This window comes from Lathamus discolor, chromosome 5, assembly GCF_037157495.1.
Source record: "Lathamus discolor isolate bLatDis1 chromosome 5, bLatDis1.hap1, whole genome shotgun sequence".
Lineage (NCBI taxonomy): Eukaryota > Metazoa > Chordata > Aves > Psittaciformes > Psittacidae > Lathamus > Lathamus discolor.
The window spans coordinates 108241743-108268840 of NC_088888.1; the positions used below are offsets into that span (position 1 = coordinate 108241743).

Here is a 27098-nt window from a genome sequence, read left to right on the forward strand (position 1 = left end):
CTTCTATAATCTGGTCCTTATTGGGAGCTGGAAGGGATGGAGGGAAGATTAGATTGCATCCTCCGTTGCTTTGACGACGGCGGTCACCTGATGGCTTGTTAGACAGTTGTACGCTTCTATTGCCGGCCCCAGTGGGGTCGTCAGTAAACTGGAGTGATGTCCAAACATCATTACACGCTGCTCCGATATTAAAGCAAAGGGATTAGCACCTTATTGCAAGCAACCTGGATTTGTCATTGTGCTGTCGTTATCCAATTTCCAGATGATAATGTGACTGTGGCCTGCGGGCACAAGGTCCTATAGCCAAACCAAGGTGTGTGTGTATATATATATATATATGTGTACACACACACACACGTATACATATATATATGTGCACACATCCCCACAAAGGCCCAGCACCCCAAGCCTTTTAACCCTTTGCTCACCAAATTCCTGCTAACACATGTGGAAGAATTTTTCTCCTTTTCCCATCCAACACACAGCATAGCGTGATGCAACAGCAAAGGTGGGCTGACTTGGGAGCTGACATGGCCGTCACTCACTCTAATGTCACACCCGACAAGCAGTGCTGATAGAGGTGACACAACTCACATGTTAAATAAGGCAGAGTGAGGAAAAGATCGGTGCCTCAGTGATGTGACTGTGTCAACTCCTCTCTGCTGTGTGCACTCATCATGTAAATCATTGTTTTCACTGCAGGACCCATGAATTGTTAAAGGAGAAAAAGAATCCATTTGTGACATGAGCAAGGCAGGTTTTATTTGACAGCACTGGGGTACCAGTGCTGGGACCAGATCTCTTTGATGGGTACATTCTTGGATTTCCCGCATCTGTTTTAACAGCCATAACTTCTCGGGGAATAAGAGAGAATTAGGAAAAGCTCCTCTTAGGCTGGTCTTCTTTCATTTTAAACAGATTTAATAGCACATGCCCTTCAATTTCTAAAACTCACACTAGTGTAAGGAATATATGGCAATATATCCCTCCTTCCTCCCATAGAGACCTGCAAAGTCCCACACTCCTTTTCGCCAGTCTCTCCTACCCTCTCCATCCTCCTCCTCTGTTGTCTCCTGCTGTCCTTTCACCTTTGCTACCACCTGCTCCCTTCCCACAGAGGAACCAGTTGGTTTTTTTGGAAGGGGTAGTTTCTACCATAGTTACAGTGTGGGTAGGACTTCTAGTTGCCTGAATCTTGTTGTTCATGGTGTCACCTTTAAGTGGGGTTGGCAAATTTTTAGATAGGTTTACCATGTCCAGTAGGTACTAACAGAAATTTAGTTCCAATCTAAGGTTCAAAGGGGAAATGTAGCTTGGGAGATTGCTAGTTGGTGATAGACTAAATTGCCAGAAGGATTCCAATCCAGGACATCCATGGTGAAAAAATATCATTAGCTGATTTGCGGTGACGATGTGGAGCTCCACCGCCATTGTCTAGAAGGGTATTTTGGAGATTTGTTTGAAAACTTACAAGGGAAATACTGGTTTCACACAAGGACCATATACAAAGCAGCACACTACTTTTTTTGTTAGCTCTGGAGTTTCACCTTTTCCACATGTTCACTTCAGGGGTGTGTGCAGACAAAACACTCATAGAGCCACAAGTGCTGCAACAACTGCAGCGCTGAGGTCAGGATTCTAGGATCCTGCCTTTGTATACCCATGGGAGAAAAAGTTTGATCCCTACACAGGAAGAAAGTTATCAGCTCCCTTTTTAAAAACCCTGCGCAGCTTCACAGAGCAGCCTGCTTGAAACCTGCAAGAAGGTTACGAACCTTCTTTTTGGGGTTACGATGTGTCAGAATTAGTCTGATTTGGGCCTCTAAACCTGCCTGCCTGTTTATATGCCTTGTGACATAGTGAATTAGTAGTAATTTCACATTTAGCCCTCTGCATGGGTATTGCTGGCTGTATGAGAAGTTCTTTGAGGATTGGCTTCACTTTTATTGCTTGCTGTGTGTCTTAAACACCATTATTTCCTGTGCACACACTGTTTTTCACGATACCCTAAACCTAACTCTTAATAAAGAAAGATTAATGCCTGCAAATTTTAGATTGTAGCAGGTTAAAAGCCCATTAAGAAGGAGCAAAGTACCCTGCTTCAACGTGGGGATATGGACCAAATGGCTTCTGGATGACTGTCCAGCTATATATTTCTGATTTTGTACAAAACCACCTGCACAAACACACAAAAACCATTCGTTGTGCTGTCTTGTTCTTTCACTTTTATATTTATGTTGATATTAGGCAAATTTTTCAAAAAGATGTTTCTATCTGTAAATACATTACAGTATATATTAATACACAGACATTCAGAGGAAGATAAAACCATGTCATAGTCATCTCTCTGATTCTCCAGCTGTGCAAGACTGTAGCAGTCATAGCAATCACCTCTGTCTTTCCTTGACAAACCAATGAGCCATGCTTGAAGTGACCCTAACAAAGGAGTTAAATTAAAATAATGTTAAAAAGTGTTTCACATTATAACCCACAAGTCATTTCTTTAAAGGTTTGTCAATGTGATATACAGACTTGATGCCTAGGTACCCCACCACAGCAAGGATTGCAAGGCTCCATTCAGCCCTACTGTCCGGGGCTGCAAAGATGAACACCCAGTCTCTACCGATCTAAGATTTTTCAGTTGCTGTCTTGATGCAAGTGGAGCCACTAGTCTGAAACCATGGGGAGACTGGCCTGGCAGGAGTGCAGGTTCTGTGTATATCTGACAGACTGATTGGATTTTGTGTGACTCTGGGGTGAAAATATTTCTCTCTCCCTTCCACAGAAAAATACACTGGGATACTTAGCCTGACTTGTAATCCCAGCCCCATTATCCTTGCCTGTGCTAGCATGTACTGCCTAAAGAGAGACAGATAGATAGTGGGGATACATGTCCCAACAGGAAAACCCTGATTTCATTTCACAAGTTATCTGTGGCCTTATTGCATCAGAAATGTCAGCCGTGAGTAATTCCAGAAAAGCTATGACTGATGGGGAGCAATAAATAGCACTGCACAGGAGCCCAAACAGCCAAGGGTGGATGAGCTCTGAGCTGGTTCTATGATCTGGTGATGTTAGTATTCTTTCCAATATACATCCCAGGTCTTCCCTACTGAGAAAGTAAATCTACGGCTTTAAGATAGCACTGCTCTTGTCCCTATAATAAAGCAGCCTCCTTCCTAGAAACCTTTCCTGATCCCTGCTGCTCTGGTTTCACAAAGCATGCTCAGATGGGAAGACAAACCACAGCTGGGAGAGCAGTATCCAGTGTGGAGATATTAAGTGTGCCTGAAAATAAGGCAACCACAAAGTTTCTCCCCTGGCATGCAGAAAAGGGTGGTCCTCTCCTTTAAGTGATCTCTACTTTTCCCCCTCTCTGATGTAACACTAATGCATTCAGGAATCTATAGGTATTTAGTAGAGTTCTGGTGACCTTACTCTAAAAAATCTATACCTTCTTCCATTCCTGCAGTGTAGCCCTTGTTGCTCTGCTTGTTTGGCTCATCAGTAATGGACACACTGAATGAGGGGTCTCGTACCTCTCACACTCTGCAGGCTACAGCATGTCTTGGGATGGCATACAGACAGGATAACATTTCCTATTACAGGCTGTAAAACTTCCCACAATATTTTTTTGCTGTCCTATTTTGTAGTGTCCTACATTGTAACACAAATATCCCCAACTGGCAATAGCAATGTTAATTGTGCTGGTAAAAAATATTGTATATCTATCTTCAGAGTTTGGATCTTGGAAATAATTTCCCACTGTGCTTAATATAACACCACTTAAAAAAACCCCAAAAAAACAAAAACCAATGCCAACAAACCAAAACCAAACAGCAAAACAAATATTCGTATGATCACAGACCAGTGTCCTTTTGTGGCTGCTTCACTACCATAAACCATATACTGCTTAATAATAAAGTTAAGCGCATAAGTAGTAGTTTGCATAGCTAGCAGCCAAAAGACATCAGGATGGTACAGGGGTCAGTGGTAAATGGTAGAGGATATGGTATTAATAAAAGAAAGTAAGTAAGTCTTAGACAAATCCAATTTCTTTCTTGTATAGATGGAATATGCTTATACTTGGGTAACGCTCAGTAGTGCACAACATCAAAAAATAACATTATGTAATATCAAGAGACTACACAATTAGGTTGCCAAACATCAAATCCCTTGTCCCCTATTAAAAACAGATGGGACATTACCTTTTTTATATTTCCCATATGCTTTTAATACAGATTCAGGATCTGAGGCTGAAATACACTGCTGTCTGCTCCCTTCCCAGCCCAGTTCTCATAGCCTCCTCTGCAGATAAGGGCTGTCATCTGGGCCATTGCAAGAGTGGCTGCAAGAGGCTGAAAGCAGCAAGATGGGGACAGAGGAAGAAGGAACAGAAAGGGTTGTTTGCCGTTGTGGAAGAGAGGAGAAAAATGACCCCTAAAAAGTCAGTCTGTTACGGAATATCAATTTAAAAATAGAATGTACAAAACTGACTAAGAAGTAGGTAACTGGCAGAGATCAAAAGGCAGCTCCCATTGGAAAATTTATTAAGTAAAGGAGCGTCCTGTGTTGTTCTGTCAACAAATATAAAGACACTGCTGATAAAATGCATGGAAGGATTGGTGGGCTGATAAATTATGAAAAGACATATCGTTATGAGTGTAGGATCTGGGAAAAAAAACCTGCGTGGATTCGGTCCTAGAAAGCTAGAACCAGAAAGGAACTAGGGAATACAGTGAATAAACAGACAACCATAAGATCTATTTCTGTGGAAAAACGGGCTTATGTAATCATTGAATTCTGCCAGTAGAAAACGGGGATTTAATAATACTTTTGCATAGGGCGCTGATATAGGGTCATATAATCATAGCATACCTTGTTGGTAGGAACCTCAAGGATCATTTGGTCCAATATTTCTTGGCAAAAGCGTGGTCTAGACAAGATAGCCCAGCTGAATCTTAAGTCTCCAGTGTTGGGGAATCAACCATGGAGGAAAACTGTGGGCTTTACAGACATGCACAATTCAAAAAGGATTCCGAAAACAGAGACAGAGGAGGGAAGAAACACTCACCAGAACTCAAACCTTTCAATTTATTAAAAAGCAGACAGCTGTGATTTGGTTACTCTGAAGGAGGAGGAAGAGTCAATGCCCAGAAACTTGCTGATCTAACAGTGAAAGAAAGAAGAAGAAACTCTCATGAAAATCTAGAGAGACAGGCTGACAAGAGAAAGCAGGCGAGTACTTGGGAGAGCAAAACCAGGGATAGCACCCAAAATCTAGATACACATTCAGGTAGCATTAGATGTGTCGAGATCTCATATAAAATCATAGAATCATAGAATAGTTAAGGTTGGAAAGGACCTTAAGATCATCAAGTTCCAACCACCCTGCGATGGGCAGGGACACCTCACACAAAACCGTGTCACCCATGGCTCTGTCCAGTGCGGCCTTGAACACCGCCAGGGATGAAGCATTCACAACTTCCCTGGGCAACCCCAAGGTCTTCAAAACCAGATGGTCTAGAATTTTAGTCAAAAAGAAAGGTCAATGCTGAGGTATCAAAGCGAACAGCAGTGACCCATATCATGTAAGAGACTGAGGTATAAATTAAACAGTCTTTTCTGGATTTATATTTTAAAACAATATAAATCAAGGTTTAGACCTACAAGTTAGTGAAGGCAGCAACCTCTCTTTAATAATGCATCTCTAGTGCTACATCAACTTATAAGCATTCATAGATTTGTTTTAAATATAAAAGTTGCTATAGTCTGAACTTCTTTAGAAACATTGACTTTGCCTAATACTTTCTACTTTCAAGATAGACTTCTAGGAACTATGTTCCTTGTTTAAAGAATCTTGGACATCTCTGCAGTACAGAGACTCTTTGGCACCAATAGAATAACAGGGTAATTCACATTCGGGAGCCCAGCTAGTACTTGGGCATGACTCTGTCATGGAAACTTTATTAAGTGTTTCAGCATGTTTAGTCATATTTCAGCCAATGGAGAACTTACTTCCCATCTTAATAAGCATATCAAGTGGTTATATTGATTCACAACATTTAAATCTTTATCTTCTGATGCTGCATCTGATACTTACCTATTGGTAGGTTCTGCTGGAAACAGTAAGGCAGGCTGAGTCACCATTAAGGTGTCAATTGGCAAGTCAAGGCCTCTCTGAAGGTCTCCAGTCTGATGAGTGTTGATAATTGTTCTGGCCAAACTCTTTAAGCTGTCAGTGGTCAACTCATTTCTTGGATGGGCTGGTGGGTCACCAAGTTCAATGATCAGCACTTTTGATGGACCAGCCGCATCAGATGGCTGCAGAGCTTGGGTGCTCTTTGGTCTTCTTCCCACTTTCTGTGAGCCATACCTACCATGAAGGGCTGTGCAAAATGACATGTTAGGGCAGTGATATTTCTTTTTGTTAACATTGGCCGAGATTACCTTCAACATGCTTTCACCTCCCAGGAAATAGTGGACTACTCTGACTTGGTAGTGACTAACCTTCAAGAAATCAGCTAATCGAAGTATTACACTCGCCTCACCCTCTTCCTCAGCAGCCTCAGTTATGGTGAAAGCCAAAAGAAGGGAAAGGCCAGCAACTATTTCTACAGGCTCCTTCTCATGGAGGAGAACATAAAGAAGATTGTCCTCAAAGCTAAAGTAATTGGCTCCTGCTCCTTCATTCAGTGAAAAAGAAGATGGGGTTGGAGAAACATATTTCCCTTGAACGAAAACACGAAGACTGAGTGGTTCATTGTAAAATATAGCTAGGGGAAGTCTGCTTGTATTTTGGCCACTCAGGAGGTAGAGTCTGTAAGTCAGAGGTTCTACATTTGGGAAGCAAACCGTAGTGAGTTTGGTGGATGGCAACACAGAAAAGAAAGTAGAATGATGCTCTGTAGGATAACACAATGTGTATGAAGTCACATCACTGAAGGTATCCATAAAGCTGCCAGTCACTGCTACCACTGGAAACAGTCTCTCGCTGACCATTCTGGGGTCCAAGTTTTCTAGAATGACAAATGCGTGATCTGCCTGTTTGCAGAAGTAGCCTTGTGCTGAGGGCTTGAAGATACACTTACTGTCATCTCTGTAAATTCCTGGAAGAGAATAGAAGGAGATCATGAAAGAAAAAACAATAATTACTTTTTTCAGACATCATCTCAATATTTTGTGTTATGGCTGCTTATTTTCCCATTCAATGCTCAAGTCACTTTTGTTGAGGCTAAAGTGTATTTATGTAAAAGAAGCTTGGACAATAAGGGACACTAAATAGGTAGAAACTCCATTTACCTTAAGGTGTTCTTAAACAGAAAATAGTTAAAGACTGCCAACAAATGACAGATAGGCATCAAGTACACTTAACTTGTTCTTTCTAGATATCAAATTTCGGCCTTTGCTGAAAGAGCAAGCACACTAGATAGACTTTTGGTCTGACCCAGCACTATCTTCTTAGTATGTCGTTGTGTCTTCTGTATTCTCCTTGTTCTAAGCTTATAGTAGGATAATAAATCAAAGCACGACTCTTCAAGGCTCTTCAGAAAAATAATGTAACTCTACATAAAACCATCTCATCCCACTCACAGTGATTATATCTCTAACAAAAAACCTAGACAGGACCATATCATTAACCTATTGCAGCAGTGAACCACCTCACCAAGTTTTAGAGCTAGAAGAAAGATCAGACTAAGACATCTGCAAGTAGCAGAAACCCTGACTTGAGCTCCAAGTGCTTAGATTCGCATTGTGGCCACTGGAGGTTGGACCCAGGCAGGTATGTAGTATTGAGATTGAGGTAGGATCCTGTTACTTAAATACACATACATAATGTCACCTGGACTTCTTTGGGTAGCTGCAACAGCTTTAAGTATAACACATCACACATGGGAGTGCAAAAACCACTTTTTTAAAGATAACACTTTAGGTATTATTTCACTGAATATAACAGGAGCTAAGACACTTCCATGTATGCGAGAATTTGCTACCAAATCCCATACCAAGTGTCTGTTGTGAAAAGTCAAGAGGATCATTTTCTGGAAGGCTCTGTACAGAAGAGGTGTAATACATACAGTCGTCTGAGTTAGGGTATGTTCCATCTGACCAAATATAGGCTTTAAGATGAGAGAAACAGGGCCTTGGGCTGTAATGATGAGATCATCACTGATTATAAAGAGAGAATAAAAGTAAATGAGTTCGGATATGGGCACTAAAAACAGAAACATTTCTGCCTGGAGCATCTTAGGAAAAGGTGTGGGTTTCTGTTTTTTCTTCCTCTATTCAAAATAAAATCAAAGGAGGAATTTGCTGCTGCAGCCAGTTATAATCATTCCCTCATCTAGCCGTCTTCTGCCCTAGCTATCTGTGCTCACAAACGTGTTAGGTAAAGCATGGCCAATGTCTAGTCTAACTCTGCATGCCTCATTCAGCAGCTTTGGGAATGTGCTTGAAGATCAGAAGTTTCTGGCACTAATGATAAAAAGAAAAGGACTGAGAGTCCAAAATTTTGGATGAATAAAAGGGTATTCCTCTTTTCAAGGAAACAGGAAACTCACTGCTAGAAGAAAATAACAGACTCCTGGGAAAGAACTATGAGAAATCATTGTGGGCTCTGCTTATAGTTACATCTCAATGCCTGGATCCTGTGGACATTTAATCTATTATTTGAGGGGGATTCCTCATATGCAAATCATGGTCTGTTAGCATTTCCCAGAATAAGCTTTTGCTCTGCAAGTCACCAAGAAAGCAATGAAATTAGATAAATGTCAAGCTATGTTCAGGGAGGGTGTCCAAGTGAGATAGGATCTATGCAAAAGCCCCTATTTTTAAACACCAGCTTAACATTTTCTTTCCATTTTTCTTGCCTTTCCTTTTTATTTTTGCTTTATCAGTGTACGTATTTTGCTGTCAGCATGTGCTCGGGGAAAGGGAGAGAGGGAGAGGGAACTCCATTGAGAAGCAGAAGGGGAAATGCTGCCCTTGGACATGTTCAGTGTTGTCCTGGGGCACTGGGATGATGCACCCTGCAGCAGGCAGCCAGCCCACAAAGGCTGACAGATCTCATCGTCTGCTCTACCGGAAACACCCCACAGCCCCCCCCCCCCCCCCCCCCCCCCCGATGACATTTCCCTTGTCTATAAATGGGATTTGCTGATATTTTGTGATTTCCTAGGACTTTTTTTGTCCTGCTTGTCTTGCAAAGTGAGTTTCCTTGGTTTCCTGCGTGCACACACATGTGCACGCCCATGAACACATACGCATCGTTGCTTGTCTCCTTCCAAATGGCCTTATCTGCCAGTCACAATTTCTGCAGCCTACAATTTCGATCACTTTTAAATGAAACCCATGCTGGCCTTAGTAATCATAATGTCATTTACAATTTACCACAAAACACGTTTATTCAGTTAGTAGCACATTGGAGAAAGAGAACTCCATATGAACTCGCCACTGAAGCCCTAATCTGATTATTTCCTCATGAAAATCCAAGCAGGGGTGCTTGTAAAAGGGGTCTGAGAATAGAAGGAAAAAGTGAGTCCTGGCCACAGCTGACTCTCATAATCAATGCGAATAGATAAGTGACGCGGCATGTCAGGGCCAGCAGCTAATCTGCCCCAGGGCTTTCCTCTAAAAAAGGCCAGAGTGGACAGGACTTAATAAATACTGAGTGACCACTGAATATTGAGCTGACATGTGCTATTTACATTGGCAATGAACAATAACAGTGATAAATTCCAGAAGCACCCCACTGCAATGGGTGAAACTGGATTAAACAGGTTATATTTGTGTGTGTATGTTTGCACATATATGTGTGTGAAAGGAAGAAAAAAAAACAATGAGGAAAAAAGAAAGAGAAACCTGCATGTGTAGGTCAACCACAGACCTTACAGATGGGTGGGAAAGATGGAGAAGATATTCATATCTATAGCAATAATTTCATGATGAGACTGAACATCACCTGAACAGAGGAAGATGGCGTGCGTGCATTGGGTGCATGCATGGGCAAGTGTGCCATGTGTGTCTGTTCTGTTCAGTGCAAGAAAAACAGAGAAATAGTATGTGGAGAGTGTGTGTATTCACCATCTACAGCTGTTTCCTCAGCCCTAGAGAGCATACTTTGCTTTCTACAGATTCCCTTATCACCAAGTCAAGTTTATTATTTAATTATTTACATACACTCACACACATAGATACACAAACATATATATCTATATGAGATTTTAGCACTCAGGTTGCTTCTAGGGCTCCTGACAAATATTAACTTTGTGTCAATATTTGTCCTTCCTGTCGTGAAATGAGGATTTTCCACCTCATTTCACATTTGAAAAGAAAAATGCGCCGAGGGGGTCCTCTTTGCTTAGGAAAAAACCCCACCAACAACAGCAACATCTCATATCCTTTATTTAGAAAAATGGAGAAAGAGAGAGAAGGAGGGAAGAGTATTTTTAAAATAGATGTTTTGACTTAAAGGCACACAGAGTCCTTTGCAAGTCTCCTGCCTTTTCCCTAGTTCCCTAACACCAAATAAATAAATAAATAAATAAAATAAATTCTACATTTAAAATTGAATGAAATACATCAACATTAATGATTTTCCCCTTCAGGTTAACACCACCATTTGTTTCAATAATTTTTACCCATTTCATGATAGATTTCACAATTCATGGTACAAGGAAAAATATAGTCTTTTTTTTGACAAAAACAAAACGCAATGTCAGTTTTTTATCAAAATAAAATAAATCTCCTGCAATTTTCTTTCCATCCAATTGGATTTGTTTCTCAGTTATTTCTAATTTAACTACAACTATAGTTACAAAAATATAAAAGCAGGTAGTGGAAGAAGGGGGAAGAGAGAGATAAATGGGACACTGGAAATTGCAATTTGTTGGCCTTGGGCTGGTCAGCACATATCTTTGCTGAGGGGGAAATATTCATCAGCATTAACTGTTCCTTTTGACCTGCTGACATTCAAATGTGGGGGGGGTAGGGTTGAGGGGGTGGGTGGAAAAAAGGCCCAGCAAGGACCTTAGAAATCTAGCAAAGGTAAATTATTCTGAGGTCAGTTGCTTTTTTCTACACAAAAGGTTTTTTATTTCTTGAGTTATGATTTTCAGCCCTGATTTTCCTGTTTAATGCCTGGCACAGGGTCCTCATGCCAACACACTTATTCTTTGAAATCAATGGCTCTGCAGATGCTGATCGTGTAAATCTTTATGTAGGTAAGTGAAAAGGAGCCCATCAGCTTCAGCAGATGTTGGAACAAGGCATCCCCCATCGTTTTTAGAAATCCCACTGACTGTAAATTAGGGATATCACTCAGCTGAATTTATCACTGTTCCCCTGGGGGGAAGAAAACACAGGTATGCCATGTCAAGTCATTTATTTATGTTGGGTTTCTTGCAAGTTATGTGTTGCAAACATGAATAAGAATTCATGGTGGCGTGTGTGTTTGCTCGTGTATTTGTGTATGTATGTGCTGGTTTTCTACATAGTAGATGGTATGGGACTAAGTTTTGGATTTGTGCTGGAAACAGTGTTAATGTTTTAACTGTTGCTGAGTGATGCTTACACAGAGTCAAGGCCTTTTCTGGTCCTCACACCACCCCACCAGCAAGTAGTCTAGAGATGCACAAGGAGGTAGGAGGGGACACAGCAGGGACAGATGACCTCAACTGACCAAATGGATATTCCGTAACATGTAGCATCATGCTCAGTATATACAGCTGGGAGAAGGAGGAGGAAGCAGGGTGGGGAGGATATTTGGAGTGATGGAATTTGTCTTCCCAAGTAACCGTTACATGTGATGGAGCCCTGCTCTCCTGGAAATGGATGAATACCCGCGTGTGATGGGAAGTCGTGAATAAATTCCTTGGTTTGTTTTGCTTGTGCATTCAGCCTTTGCTTTACCTGTTAAATTGCCTTTATCTCAACCCATGAGTTTTCTCATTTTTGCCCTTCAGTTTCCCCCATCCCACTGAGGTGCGAAATGAGCAAGAAGCTGTGTGGGGCTGAGATGCCAGCTGGGGTTAAACCACAACAACATACATGTGTGAGGTACACACACATAAACATATCCTCGTAGCAGGGACCATGTAAACAAAACACTGAGTGATTGCTTTAGGCTGTTAATTCTTTCTTTTCAAGAAAAAGATTTTAGAGGTAAATGAGTCTCATAATATCACACTGTGTGGGTTTTTACACTCTCCTGTTTATCATGCCTTCATAAAAAGTCTTGAATCCTCTGGCCAATTTCAGTCGCATTTGTGGACTCAAAGATACTATGTTCCTACAGGTTTGTAAAAATAGGTGCCCAAGCAAAGAAACAACAGTTATTAGCGCCTGCGCTGAAAGAAAGTGTGTAGCATAAGCTCGCTCCTACTATTCATCACAGGATCTGCATATACCCTTTCACATACGAATCCATAGATAAACAGGTGTAGTAGGTGAAATATCAGTTCTTCTTCATTGTTTACATGCACTGATATATCCACACACATTGCTAATATTTATTCACTGTGAAATCAAGCATTATTTGCATCTTTCAATTGATTATATATTTTTATGCTAGCAACAACCTTTCAGAGCTTCCCCATGCTTAAGAAAGAAGGCACCTGTGTTACAGATGGTAGTATATTTTTCCAAGTTAGGAACAAAAAATTGCAGATTTCTAGGTCCCAGAGACTATAGTAATTACTCATTCTTGACCTTAATAAATAAGTGCGTAAATAAAGTCTTAACAAGGGAGAGCAAAAGCCCTCTAAGACCATAATACTCTCCTGCAATGATCAAAGAGTCATCTAGAAAGAGTATAGGGACAAAGCAAACATATAACGATGTTCGCCCAAAATGCGCTTCAAGCTTTCAGTGACTCGCAGGTCAGGAACCTCTTGAGTCAGAGACATCATCTTTGGTCTGCATTTGAGAGAAAATATCAAGCCTGTCACACAAATGTTTGAAAAAAACAGGAAGGAGAATAACCTAACCAGGACAATATACCTTGAGCATTCTCAGAGGAGGTGGGTCAGTAAATCAGAAGTGTCCTTTAGTGAGGCTTCCCAACCCAGGCCGTTTGCCATGGTTCAATTAAGGGATGATACTTTAGTCAAACTGATACACAATGTAAAGCGGCAGAATCTTTCCTGACACAGTTCCAGTCACTTTCTCTCTGGCCAAGGATTGATCAAACTACCACTGCCACCCAAAAACAGAACAGCAATTTCATCAGATGCCAGATCTAAAATGAATGTGGCCATGCCATGCACTGCTCTGAGCTGTGGACATAATGAGTTTTGAATGGGAAGTCCCGGACACAATAAATCTGTGCCATATGTGACTATTTCCTGTGTCAGTTCCTTTCTTATAACCAGTGGAGGCTTTGCTCCCCCCCTTACTTTCCCTTTCATGACCCCACACCAGGGCTCTGAAATCTTTCAGGGCTGCTTATGGGCCCCAGGCCTTTCCACAGCGGTTGCATAAATAAATGAGTTTGACAGCAAACATCGCAACGGTTAGCAGTAATGTGTGTTCCACACAAGTGCTTGTGCTACTCACTAGAGAAAAGGGGGAGGAAAGAGCTTATTTTGTTACCACAACCAAAAGTATGTTCTCTGACAAGTGGTGAAAGAATTAGTCAAATAAACTTGAACTCTATTAAGACCATCACTGCCAGGTTTTGTTATGGACAGGAAGGTTCTCAGCTTTTTCCCTCCTTTGCCTGCAGTCACTGCAAAGACAAATCATCCTTTTCTTCTGCAAAAATAAAGTCAGGGGACAAAATGAATGCTCCAAAATAAAATTTGCAAGGAACTTTACTTTACTATTACTATTATTGTTATAATTTCTTTCCAGTGAGAACAGTTCTTTGGTCCTGGGAATAGATTAGTAAAGAGACTGAATGATTTTCCATTAGAAGTGGGCCAGAGGAAAATGCCAAATACCTGCAGATTTTAGAAGTATTCATGTTAGAATTAAGCTTAAAAATTACAATAGCTTCCTTTTTTGTTTTTGTCTTTTTTTTTTTTTTTATATTCTCTTTTTTTCTTTCTCTCTTTTTCTTTCCCTTCTCTTTCTTTCCTTCCTCAGGTAAGTTACAAAAAATGTTGAAGACTTATTTGTACCTGCCTTGGCTGAAGGCACAGGCTTAGAGCATGTGCTCATGACAGAAAGGTTTGAAAGCATAAGATTCCCTGTGACATTATTAGGGTGAATTTCAGCAATATTAGTCCTGTATGGGCTATGGAGTTGAATCTTAAACCAGAAGGATTTCATTACAGGTACAGACAGCTATATTATGCCATGACATATTTATGACAATGAACAGTAATGGGAGGCAAGTATTTTAAGCCTTAGAAGTCAAAATTAATCTGAAAGCATAGCGCAGAATCTGAATACCTATGAAAACATATTGAAGAGCTAAAATTTGAGATACAAAGGCTACAGTCATTATCTGAGCAGATAGAATGGGATTCATCACATTAATTTTATCTGCTTAAATGTTAAGCATCTAGTCTAAGCTAATTGTCTAGTCTAAGCTGTTCATCTAGACAATAATCATTAGAGAGAGAGAGAAGAGACTTTTAGAGGACCATTCATTCCCACATTTCCTTGGATGGATTTTATGACTTCTGGAGGTATCTGTCTCAAGTGGCTATATGGGAAACCTGGAAAGCTAATTTGGATGGAAGGCCTGTATTTAGACAGCTGAAGTTAGATGAAATGACCCCAACTTCTAATGATGTAGCTAACGAGGATGCAGAACAGCTATGCTGAAATAAGTGGGAAATGACAGCTCTGTACTCACCTTTCAAGTAACCATCTTGTCCAGCTGTGAACAAGGGGAAAGACTGAAAGAAGAGAGGTAAAGCTACTACCATGTTAATCTAGAAAATAAGAAAGACGATTCCCCTATCCCTGACAGATATGTAAGAAGGCTGCAAAACTTTTTTAGAATGACCAAATTCTGCATTTGGCTTTTGTAGCTATGATGGCTAAGCCCCTGGATCCAGATACTAGCAGCAGTGCCTGGTGCAGTCACCCTGCAGACCAGAGCTGTCTGCTCCTGAGCAGCACAGCTCATATGAAACAGAAGGGACACTGAGCAGAATGCCTTGGAAAGCCAGAAATAAGGAATTTATTGCAAAAGAGACATCTGAGCAAACACAGTGAGAGTCTAAACCTCTAATTTCTAACCTCAGGAACCAACACAGGTGCAGAGATAGAAGTAGGCTGATTTCAAATACCACTTAAAATGTGTCTGTAGGCATAGTCTTAAAATACCACACCTCCATCAATCTTCAGGAAAAACAGGTCAGAAGGGGTTTCCATATGTCATTTATTCCAACCTCTTGCTCAGAGAAAGGCTAACTACAAAGATAGAGCTTCTGAAGGCTTTATAAAATATCATAGTATGTCTACACTTTACGTTTCTGTCTGACAAAACTTCCAGTTTAGAGTACGCCTAGAGAAGCTGCCAGGGTTGAAAATTACTTGAAGCAGATCTGTGATCCTAATGATATTTCCATACATAACTTAACACACTTGAAGGTGGTTTGAAGAAGCTTTGAGGCTTACTTTTGTAGATAGTTACACTTGTGTGCTCATTTTAGTCCATGGCCTGTTTCGTTGTCCCATCAAAGTTCTATGGACAACTCCAACAGGAAAGAGTAGGTTTGGTGTTGGTATATCTCTTGTACTTTACCAGATAGTGTTCATCTTCATACAAACATGAATGAACTCAGGAGTCACACTTATCTTACTTGTGTGGTTTGGTGCCCACAGAGAAAAAGAATAACTACATTGGTGGAACATTGCAAACACCCATGCAGTTCTGACTGTCCTGCTCTAACTAATAGGCATCACTCCCTTTGCATTTTACTCAAGACCTGTAGTGAGCTGTTTGTTTGAAAATTCAGACAGCCCTTGGAGTCATTTTGATCAGGGAGTATATTTAAAACTCATTGTGCCTAATGTTGTCTTTCTACAGTTGAGAAGTAATCAGGAAAGACGTGAAAATAAATAGACAAGTGAGAGGCAAAATGAAATATGAAGTGGCTAGAAAGGAGTCTGCTCTCTAATGTATTTTTTCAGCTTATTATTGTAAAAGCCCAGAGCAAAAGAATAGCTTTGAAGAGTCTTTTGTTAATAATGGAAAGGTTGTCTTTTTATTTTTCTTAACTTTTTATTTATTAACCATGCTGCACAGGGTACTTCCATAAATGATGGTTGGGTTTCAGGTTACAGGGACTTGTTTAGTCTGAAAACATCCCATCTTGCAATGGGAAACAGAAAAGAGAAGTAGAGGCCCATCATGTGGTGGCTGAAGAGACTAAAACCAAAGCCCATTTGTTCTCTGCTTTTCCCTGTAATTTCTGGTGGTTGAGCTTGCAAAGCTTTGTATGTCTCAGTTTGGATGGTTAAAATGCATTCCCAGCAAGACACTTCCTCAGGTGGTCTATTTGATGACAGCTTGCTGCTTAGGCCAATATAAAACAGCTGATGTTTTGACCCTATCTGAGAATAAGATTATAAAGTCGCATTCCTACATGGGGCAATCCTCCGAATTGATGTGGAAAAAAAAAAAAAAAAAGAGCTCTTGAGGGCTCATACCTTATACTCAAGACCTAAAATATGACATTCAATAACATTTTTGAGATTCCTAATTTTGGGGTACTATGTGTCTATTAATCATTGCCCTGAATATGTGCTTAAGTATACAAACACTCAGCTGTTACAAAACTTCGTTCAAAGCTGTCGTGTGGGAGTACACTAGCTGTGCATGGGAAACCAGACAGGTGCATTAAACAGATTTGTTTTTCTGAGACTTTTTAGTGCTTTATCACAAGGATAAAAAAGAGCACTGGAACAGAGCTGAGATAGGCAGAGCAATATAGTATTCCCAAAGGCTGCTTAGCACAAGCATCCACAACATTTAAAGGTGCCCTTCACTTGTAATAGTCTATATTATCCAACTTTTATGAAGAGAATTGCCAGTATGGATAATTTAGGGTCTGTTTGTTTTGGTATAATACCAGCATTGCCAGACAGATACATTAGAGGGCAAGCACAATTTTTAGTTGCTTATTCCATGGCATCAAAAATATCAGAATTTATTTCATTTAGTGGGCATACTAATAGAAAAGCTTAGCTGACAGCCTCTCAGGAGGAACCTGCATGAGCCTTTCTGTTGGTCTGGGCCATCAGAGAGCAACTTTCAGCTCCCAGGATGCCATGAAGAGCCATGGCAGTTTGAAGACCCTACAAAGAGCCCATCTGGCAGGGTCTGCTCAGTTTCCACATGCTTTATCTGGCAATCGAAGGGGACACCAGGTTGAAGCCTTGTAGGTCATGTTTGTATTCCACTAACATGGAATGGCTAATTCCAAAGTCAGAGTACACTAAATACTGAGTACTAAATATTAAGCACTAGGGCTAATCCAGCAGGTAGAAAATTGGTCCAGTTCTAAATTTAAGTTGCCTTATCAAGGCATCTGTGTTATGGCCATTCTCCAAAAAAGCCACAGAAATTCTGTTTATGTATGACTTCCCTGCTGAAGAGCTTTCAGCAGAGATCTCACTTTCTAACCTTCATCTGCCCAAAAAGGCAGTATGTTATGTCAAGCACATAATGTCGGTTGTCAAAAATTCACTCACATTTTCTTAAACATTATGTTTCCCTGGCATCCAAAAAGGGTTAATAAACCTGGCTGCACTGCAGTCAGCAACCTGAATATCCAACCAGAAGGATGGGTCATGGAAAGGATCCCTGTACTGCCAAGGACACTGAGGTGAGGAGAAACACAGGGGAATCTTGACATATTGTTTAATTTTGCTCTCAGTGGCTCACAAGGAACAGGAGCTCAGACACAGAGGCCTCGGAAAGTAGAGATCTGAATTTAATAAAGCTGTCTGGAGGGGGAGGAGACAGAGAAAAGAAGATCATGGAGATAAGAGAGGCAGAGATAGGAAGAGAGGAAAAGAAAGACTGTTATAGCTGACTGGAAAAGAAAGACTGTTATAGCTGGCTGGTGATGGCTGTGCCCTTTCAGACTCAAGTGGGCAGAAGTGAAATATTTGTTAAAGAGGTGGGACACTGGCTCATTATGAAAGCAACAAGAAAATAAGAATAATATTTTATGCTTAGAACTTACACTTCCATGGCACTGTAATGAGGATAGGCAGGAGAGGAAAGACAAGGATGATGGCAAGTTGCTGCAAGGCAATTAATACAGCTGCTTGATTTCATTGCAATTTTGGGGGATACTGGAGTGACCTTTTAAATTCAGAACAGCTACACCTATGTAAGCAGAATTAGGCCCCTGCTTAGGAAAATAGCCTTTTTCAAGGTAACAATAAATTCCACATATTAGCAAAATGAGAGGGTCTGTTTCATTCACCACTTCTGCAACCTTTCTCCCATTTCTGCTTGGAGAATAAAAGTTAATTGAGGGTCAATAGGGAGGAGGAGGCTCATCTAATTACCACTGACACTGATAGCCATCTCCACCAAGCTACCAAGTTGACTTCTTTATAGAGAGCAAATGCACTGCCAAAGCGGCCATCTAGGGATGTTTGTTTTTTTCCTTTTGTTTTCATCAGATTCTGTTTTTTAGGGAAAAAAAAAACAAACCAAAAAAAAAAACAAACAACCCAAAAGACACCAGAGGGAAAATAAATGTAGATACATTTTTAATGAATACATTTCATTTTCAGAACATGCTGGGCACTTCAGTGCCGGGTGCTGGTATTGCAAGGGGAATTTATCTAATCAGTCTTCCATGTCCCCACTTCATTGACATAATGTGGTCCTGCCGATTAAAGGACTGGAATCATAGCTCTACATTTTCCTTCTCTTTCATACTAGAACTATTGATGTGCTTTGTACAATGTGTAATTGCCATTACTGTACATGTGCCTAGAGCATGTGCAGAGCTGAAATTGAAATAAATAAGCAAACAAAAATCATACGATAGGATGTCTCTGATGGTGTGGGTGGGTGGGGGTTGGTGCCATGGCATCACAAGCTGAAAATAGGATTTGATACTGCTGTGACTGGTTTTGATAGAGTGAGATTTGATAAGAATAGAAGAAAGGCTGCTGTGATGCTCTGGTCTGAACTCTTCTTTTTATATAGCACAGACCTTCAGTAAATACCTAAATCAAAGTATACCTCTTTCAGCATCCTGGGTCCAAGAGTTACCATCCAGGGACTTTAGAGAGCAGTCCTGATTTATGTCACCTGAGGATCTTGCCTCATATCACACATTCTCTTTTGCTCTCTTTCTGTCTCTTTCATACACATGCAGTAGATTTGTTCTTTACATTTAATTTATGCAAGTGAGGCACAGAATACATTTCACTAACGCCAATTAGACACGCACTAATTTCTTCTCTGTGAAATAGCAGTAAGTAATTAATCAGAATTTTGATCACAACTCAGTTGGCAATTCTAATTGCATTTGCCATTTCCACAGCAAATACAGAATCATTATCTTCTTCGCTTAGCCTTCTCTTCCTAATCATCCTGGGTGCTAGAAGCAAAACATTTCCAAGAACTAGATATTGTCTTTATCAGCCAGCAGCCTTAATACCTTTGGACTGAGAGTTAGTGGGTTCAGTCCATGGCTGTGTTTTATTTCAAGCTTCATCATAATTTTAAAGTGAAAAGCTAGTGGCAGGCTGGCTCCTTGCCTGGGGGAGGGGGGATTCTGCCTCATAAAATTATGAGAAAGAATAAAAGCTAGCAGCTCACTCCATTAAAAACCTTCTGGGAGAGCACTAAAGATGCCTGACCTTTGCACAAGCGTCCAGCAGGCATCTATGGGATGTATGGACGTTGATCAGATCTGTGTCATCAAAGGCAGCATCTCATCTCTGTGGCACCACAACCACATTTTAACTCCAGGCGTTACCAGCCACCTGGGTACTGAATAGGATAACCAGGGGAGATCAGTACCCTGTGTTTGACTGAAACAGTGTATACATGACCATTTAGTGATCATTCTGCTGATCTGTTTGTAAAACTGACAGTGTTGGTCTGGAGCAAGAATGGCTTAAGTTCATCTGCCTGGAAAGTGTTATGGACAAGGGTCTATGGAGACCGGACTACTCTTTGCTATGATCTGAAAAAGCTGACAGTGAGATACTCCTCAGATGGCTTTGAGTTGAAGGAGAACAGGAAGAGGAAAGGAGAATTACCATTTAGGAACTGAGCCGTGTGGGAGGCTGAGGATGTACCTACACTAGGTCCAGCCTTCAAATCCAGAGTGACATGTCACCTTCTCATGCTGCTGGAAGAAAGGTTTCCAAGGACCTGATAGCTACAGTCTGGTTTAATAATCAGATTCTTCATATAATTCAGGCCCAGATGGTTAATATTTTCCTAGGTAATCTGAAACCACACAAAGTAAGTTTGGGACTAAACATCAAACTGAGATATCAAATCTGTCCACTTAATAGCTAGTGAAAAGAGGTTTGCAAGTGATAATACACTCCACTTTATGTAAAAAATCTCTGCACAGAATATGTTGTGAACCTGAATATCTCTATATCTACCCTTAAATACAATTTCAGCAAGCAGTATCAATGGAGACTTATTCTAAAGCCTTTTCAAGCACCTCCTGTACTCCCCAAATCTGTTTCTTCCTTGCCCTAACCAACAGAAGTCAGAATAAGAACAGGAAGGCATCACTCAACCCTTTCCTTTCTTTTGTTTTGGTTTGTTTTGGTTTTGGTTAGTGCTCTCACTTTTAGACCATATATGAGAGATCAATAACAAGGATTTGAGGGGAATTGAAACTGCAACCTTTCAGACTTCTATTCGCAGATGCAAAACCTCTCCCATTAGGAACGGAGAATCACTCTCAACATCAGTGATGCCAATGGGGACTGAAGAGGGATAAAACATCTCAAAACCTAGCTATGAACATTACAGCCAGGAACAACAATGTCTGAGATTTTTTGGTGGGTTGGCTTTGTTTCTTTCATAGAAGACAGAAAAATACATGCAGAATGAATGTCTGAACTTCCACAAAGACGTTTCTCCTTATGAGGTTGTGGTAGGGATGGCATGTTAAGCATGATTGTTGTGCTGGAAACTCTCAGAAGCTTTAACCATATATTTTCCAGCCTCACCCCTACTTTCTGGGACTCAGTGGGACACAAATGCTTTCTACCAGCCTTAAAAAGAGGTACAGTGAGGCTATGTCTACACTTTCAAAGCCTTATGCCTTAGCCCTAGTACTCAGTCACACATATTTTACATTCCTAGAACAGTGCTTAGCATGTTTTTTTTTTTTGTCTAGATCAACTAACTGATTGAAACAGTGTCTAGGAGCTGTGTGAGGGTTAGGGTGATTTGTGACCATCCAGTCTGGTCTGGAGGATAAGGGATTTTTAATAATTATGCATGTGGCCACGCTGAGAGTGAGCTCCAGAGCCATAAAACTGGTTCTGGTTCTCTGCAGTTTACCAGCAAAAAGGTAGCCAGAAGGTTTTAGGTCTTTGCAGCAGCATTGTGCAGAGGATTGCCACCATGCTCCGCACTGTTTTTATGAGACATAGAACCATCGAATCACAGAATGGTTTGAATAGGAAGGGCCCTTAAAGACCATCTTGTTCCACCTTCTGCCATGGAACACCTTCCAATAGACCAGGTTGCTCAAAGTGCCATCCCTAGCCTTGAACACTGCCAGGGATGGGGCATCCACAGTTTCTCTGGGCAACTTGTACCAGTGCCTCACCATCCTCATATTAAAGAACTTCTGCCTCCAGCAACAATTTCTTGCCAGTATCTAATCTAAATTTACCCTCTCTCAAGCAGCTCAGGAGCATGGGAGGCACTGGTAGAGTTAAAAATGAGGTAACCACCAGCAGGTTTTTCCTAACCAAGTATCCATATTCCTATGGAGTCAGAAATGACTGTGCTATCTAAGCATATCAGACAGAGCCTAAAAAGGCAGAAAAAAAAATAGCATATAAGCTGCAAAATAGAAAGATGCCTTTTAATTGACTACAATCAGGTCACTTAATCATCTCAGAGTGGGAAAAAAACCCAAACTAACCAGCAGCTCTTGGAATCTGAGCATCTTTGAAGATCGAGAAAACTGACACAGCACAGATTTATGAAGACAGCATATTATGTCCCAGATCAGCTACAGCAGCCAAAAGAAAAATAGGAGTTTTAAAACCAGAGGCAGTGGGATGCAATCAGACTAGTACAAAAATCATTGACTTCAACACAGATATATAAGTAATGGATGGTCCTGTAGAGACATTCTGTCTACATCTTCACTAGTAAATTAAATGTGCCCAGGAGTATTCCCAGACACTGAGGCCAACTGACATGGTCTGACTGCATTCATCTATTAAACTATCTCAGCTTTCAAAACAGGATGGATTCATCCAACGGACCAACTGGGAATGTTCCTTGGCACACATTAACTCCCAAACTGCACCCAAAAATTGTTTGGGAGAGCATTAATTGGCCCAGAACAAAAGCATGCCAGGGGCTGTTGCAACCATTTTTGCAGAGCAGAGGATTGTGTTTCCATGTCTGTGGCCTGGCACCACTTTTTAGCATGGGCTTAACACCTATCCACATTAACATCTGCCCCTGGGGATGCTGCCTTGACCACAAATTTAGCTGTGAAATTTAACAGAGGACACAGACCATGTAAGTTAAGAAGGTATCTCGAGTATAAGTAAATGAGCAAGGAAACCTGCAGCCAGTATTAATTCTGGGTCCCTTTGAGAGAAGAGTTCACAACCGGAGGCAAAGATCAAGCAGACACTGTTTGAAAGATTTGGCCTTCTGGCATTGTTGGAGGTTGTTGATTTTTTTTTTTTTTTTTCACATTTAGATCTTTTTAATTTGTTATGTAGTTGTTGCAAACAAACTATTAGCATTCACTTAGCTGTTTACATGGCTGGAGCTGACATTTTCTTGCAGTAGAAAAATACTTTAAGTGGAGAAAAGCAATTCAAGGTGATTATTAAAACTGTTATTAGTGAGGCAGGAAACAAAATTGAGTGGAAGAGAAAGAAGGGGGAATCTTGTCACCTCCTAGCTGTTACCTCTCTGTTGGAAATGAGCAATAGACTGAAGGCAGCTAAAAAGAGACAAGCTTACCTACTGCACCTTAATTAATACAGGGAGGATGGATTTGGGAGGATTGGAGTCACCACAGGAGCAAACCTGGGAATAATTTCCTGTGTCTACTCAGCTAGTGTCTCTCTGGGTTGATGCAGCTGGAGTCAGCTCTGGTCTTCAATAAAGTTGTAATCATTGAGTTCAGTGAGGTTAAGGTCTCCTGTAAGTGTGGGAAATACTCTGATGCATGGTGACATCAAACAAGCCCCCTTCTCAACTCATCATGCATGGGCATCCCTCTAATTAAGATGCTCTGGGAAACAGTGGGTGAAACGTGTTTGCGTAAATTCTCACAAAACCAAAACAGCTGCGGAAATGCTTACAGACATGTTGAGTAAATACAGGAGCAAGAGTCGGATGAGGTGAGGAGCTGCTACAACACCAGGATTCTGCCGCCAGTGGGTTTTGGAGAAAACTATCTGTTGCTTGCCCTTGCCTTGGATGAGAACTATGAACCTCACTAAAACATCTTGCTGTTTCTTTTAACTATATGGCATGGCGTGCACAGAAAAATTTGCTCTGAGCACAGGCTCAGAGACATCCTGAGCTGATCCACAGCAGCCATCAATGCCAGGAGGAATTAGAAGACTTACTGGGGCTGTTTGCAAATGCACCTACAGAGAGCAAGAACAAGATCATTAGGTGAGCCTTTTTAGTAGGACCCTAAGCATGTCCAGTGTCATGAACACCACTTCAGCCAACATACATCTGTGCACAACCACATAAGGAACAGGGCAGGAACACATCTCCCAGTCAAGATGGAGACAGAGATGATGGAAGAGACAGACTCTGCTGCCCAGCCTATCTGCCCTTTCAAGGACCAGCGACACATCTTGGCACTATGTTTCAATCTGCCTTCCTCTTCAGATGCTTCACCGGTGGCTATTTTGCTGCTGTACATAGGAACCCATTGCACATACACAACTGAAAAGACTGAAATTATTGTGGCCTTTCATTTGAGACTCCCTTTGAATCTTCTGCCTGCTTTGTTCCGTGGTGCTCATGGGCTTGCTTTTTGAGGGACAGTCACCTAGATCAGGCTGACCAGGTGATAACCCATTTCCACGCGACTTGGGAGCAATACTTACACCTGAAAAGTGAGTGAAGGGCTGAGCGGATGCTTCATAGCCTGAAGACACTAGGAAATGCAGGAGCATCACCAGCATCAGACAGGGTTACTCCTGAATGCGGTGTTGTTACAAATAGCAATTTGCCTGGAGGCCCATCCAGTTGAATTAGGGAAAAAAAAGAATGCTTAATTAACTTAAGAGAGGGCTGATGCAGGGCAATGTGACCTTTTCTCTATGTCACATGCCACACGGATTTTAGCCTCCTTCTGATGCTTTGTCACCGCCAGTCCTTGTTTTTTAGATCACTGGATTGCAGAGAGCTGATGGTGACTAAAGGGATTGCGGCAGTAGAAGAAAAGAAAGAGATGGCTTGACTATTTCAGTGGTCTGTACACCAAAGATAGCAGAATCCCATCATGCCTCTACCATCTATTACCTTGAAATGTAAACATATATATATATATGTATGCATACTTTAATTCAGATATGACAAAGACATGACATCTTGTGTGCATTCAGTTAATGCACACACTTAAAGTAGTTTTGGCAATATTTCACAGAAAAACTAAGAGTGGTATCAGCTTACAAAATGGCAAATGGAATTATTTAATGCTGCTGAACTTCTGCATAGATGTGATTGATAGCAACAGAAGGAGCTTTCTGCAGTTTCCACCAATCAACTCAATGCATTGATGCAGTTGCACAATTTACTTAAAATTTGCCATTGAATTAGCCTGACTCAGTGATGAGAGGGAAACTGTAGTTAACAGCCTCAGTGAAGGCTGATGAGAGTAAAAAGACATTGGGTAAATAAAATAAAGGCTTACAGCAAGGAACCTCCACTCCCTTTGCATGCAGTCCATATGCATACTCCCTGATACAGACGATTTCTTACTGGGAGTCCTGCAGATTCAGGAAGACATAACTGAACTTGAATGCCTCTAACCCACTGTGAGGTTTCCCTCTCATATCTATAGAGTTTAGACAATCATATGGCAGGGACTGCTAGACTCTGTAGTCTGGAACAGGCTGAAAACCTCCTGCTTCACCTGAGAGAATTCAACATGAGAGAAATGCATCTTAGATACCTGTTCCAGTGCCTGGCTACCCTTTCAGTGAAAACTTTTTTCCTAAATCCAACCTAAACTTCCCCTGGTGCAGCTTGTGGCTGTTACCTCTTCTCCTATCACTTGTTACTTGGGAGAAGAGACTGATCCCCACCTCACTACAGCCTCCTTTTAGGTAGCTGTAGAAAGCAATAAGGTCCTCCCTGAGCCTTCTCTTCTCCAGGCTAAACACCAGTTCTCTCAGCTGTTCCTCATAAGATTTCTTCTCCAAACCATTCACTGGCTTCATTGCCTTTGTCTGGACCCACTCCAGCACCTCAATATCTCTCTTGCAGTGAAGGACCCCAAACTGAACACAGTATTCGAGATGAGGCCTCACCAGTGCCAAGTACAGGGGGATTATTATTTTCCTGTACTGCCAAACTGTTTCTGATACAGGCCAGGATGCTGTTGGCCTTCTTGGCTGCCTGGACACACTGCTGGTTCACATAGCTCAGTAGCTTTTCATGGGGTTGTTGTGGCTCAGCTGCAGGACCCAGCATTTTGCCTTGTTGAACCTCATACCGTTGGCCACAGCCCATTGATCAGTCTGTCCAGATCCCTCTGCAGAGCCCTCTTACTTGTTGTCATCTGCAAATGTACTGAGGGTGCACAGGATACATCTTTTTAGCATACCACAAGGTCTCCCTCAGGACCTAACCCATAGCCCACACCAACAGTGAACTGGAAATTACAGGCCCCAGAAACAAGGGAAAAACAACTTTCACAGCACATGTGATGCAGTGAGCTTCGGTCTGCCTGAAAGGAGGGGGACACCTGAACTGGCTGTCCATGGGTGACTGCAGGTATTTCTACACTGCCATCATCTGCCTGTGTGGTCTTTGTGAGGTTGAAGTTTGGATGGATCTGGGAGTTCACCTGGCCCTGAGTTTCTCCACAGGTCCTTCTTTGAGAGCTGTGTCAACACAGACATTGATTTCAGAGGTGCAGGGTTTCATCTCTGAATTAGAGAATTTTTTTGACTGCTGTTGAAAAAGAAAATACAAGGAAAAAACACTTCTCAAATTCCATTGGATAACACTGGCAAAGAAAGTCATGTTAGTGTTATACCCACATATAGCTTATGTAGACCTAAAACCTCAGAATGGCTTGTCCTCGTTCCATTAAATCACTGTGGCTTAAAGTATTAAAGGTTGGTTTTGAAACTTCTTTCAATGAAATCTATGCTTTTATCTCAGTGAAAACACTTCCATCTTACTAAACAAACACAATGTGATCATCAATGTACCTCAGAAAATCCTCTTACATCTCTATCCCAGAGTTTAGATTAAAGCTTTTATAACTTGACTTCAGAATTCAACCACAAGATCAGCTCTGTTTACTTCTGCCTGAGCCTTTGCAGCGCTAATGTATTATTTCTGTAACATGAAGAGCAAAGAAAAGGAATATAGCATGTTCTTGCAGCAACACGTTAATTTTGATATAACCTTCTGGTGCTCGATATTGTGGGCACTAACACTTTGGCTGTTTAAAGAGAAAAACCAAGTAAGCAAGCAACAAACCCTTACTCAAGCCAAAAGCCTCCTGAAAGTGCTGGCTGCATTCTTTTCCTGCAACACAAAACATTCTCTTGTCAGTCCTGTTGTCAAGGTAGGCTTGTGCCCTGTCAATGCCAAGATGAGCCCTACTGGAACCTATTAATCATGAAGCAGCTAACCTGTGAAAGGGGTCTGAAGCTGAATTATGAGGATTTTTATGCTGAGAGCTCTAGAGGGTGGAAAGGAAAGCCCTATGTTCAACACCAGACCATCC

General features: G+C 41.2%; 1 protein-coding gene across 3 annotated transcripts in view; it reads right to left on the bottom strand.

The window, feature by feature from the left end:
* PKHD1 (PKHD1 ciliary IPT domain containing fibrocystin/polyductin) overlaps positions 1-27098 on the bottom strand; it is a 272144-nt gene that overhangs the window by 42978 nt on the left and 202068 nt on the right. For 2 of the 3 annotated variants that reach the window (XR_010613271.1, XM_065681837.1), the window contains exon 60: positions 6104-7109. Coding sequence is in view for 2 of the 3 variants with exons in the window: in XM_065681837.1 (XP_065537909.1) it covers positions 6104-7109 (1006 nt within the window). In the remaining variant the exon portion in view is untranslated. Of the gene's footprint in view, positions 1-5074; positions 5170-6103; positions 7110-27098 lie in introns of all 3 variants that reach the window. The other variant, XM_065681838.1, reaches the window with a different exon arrangement.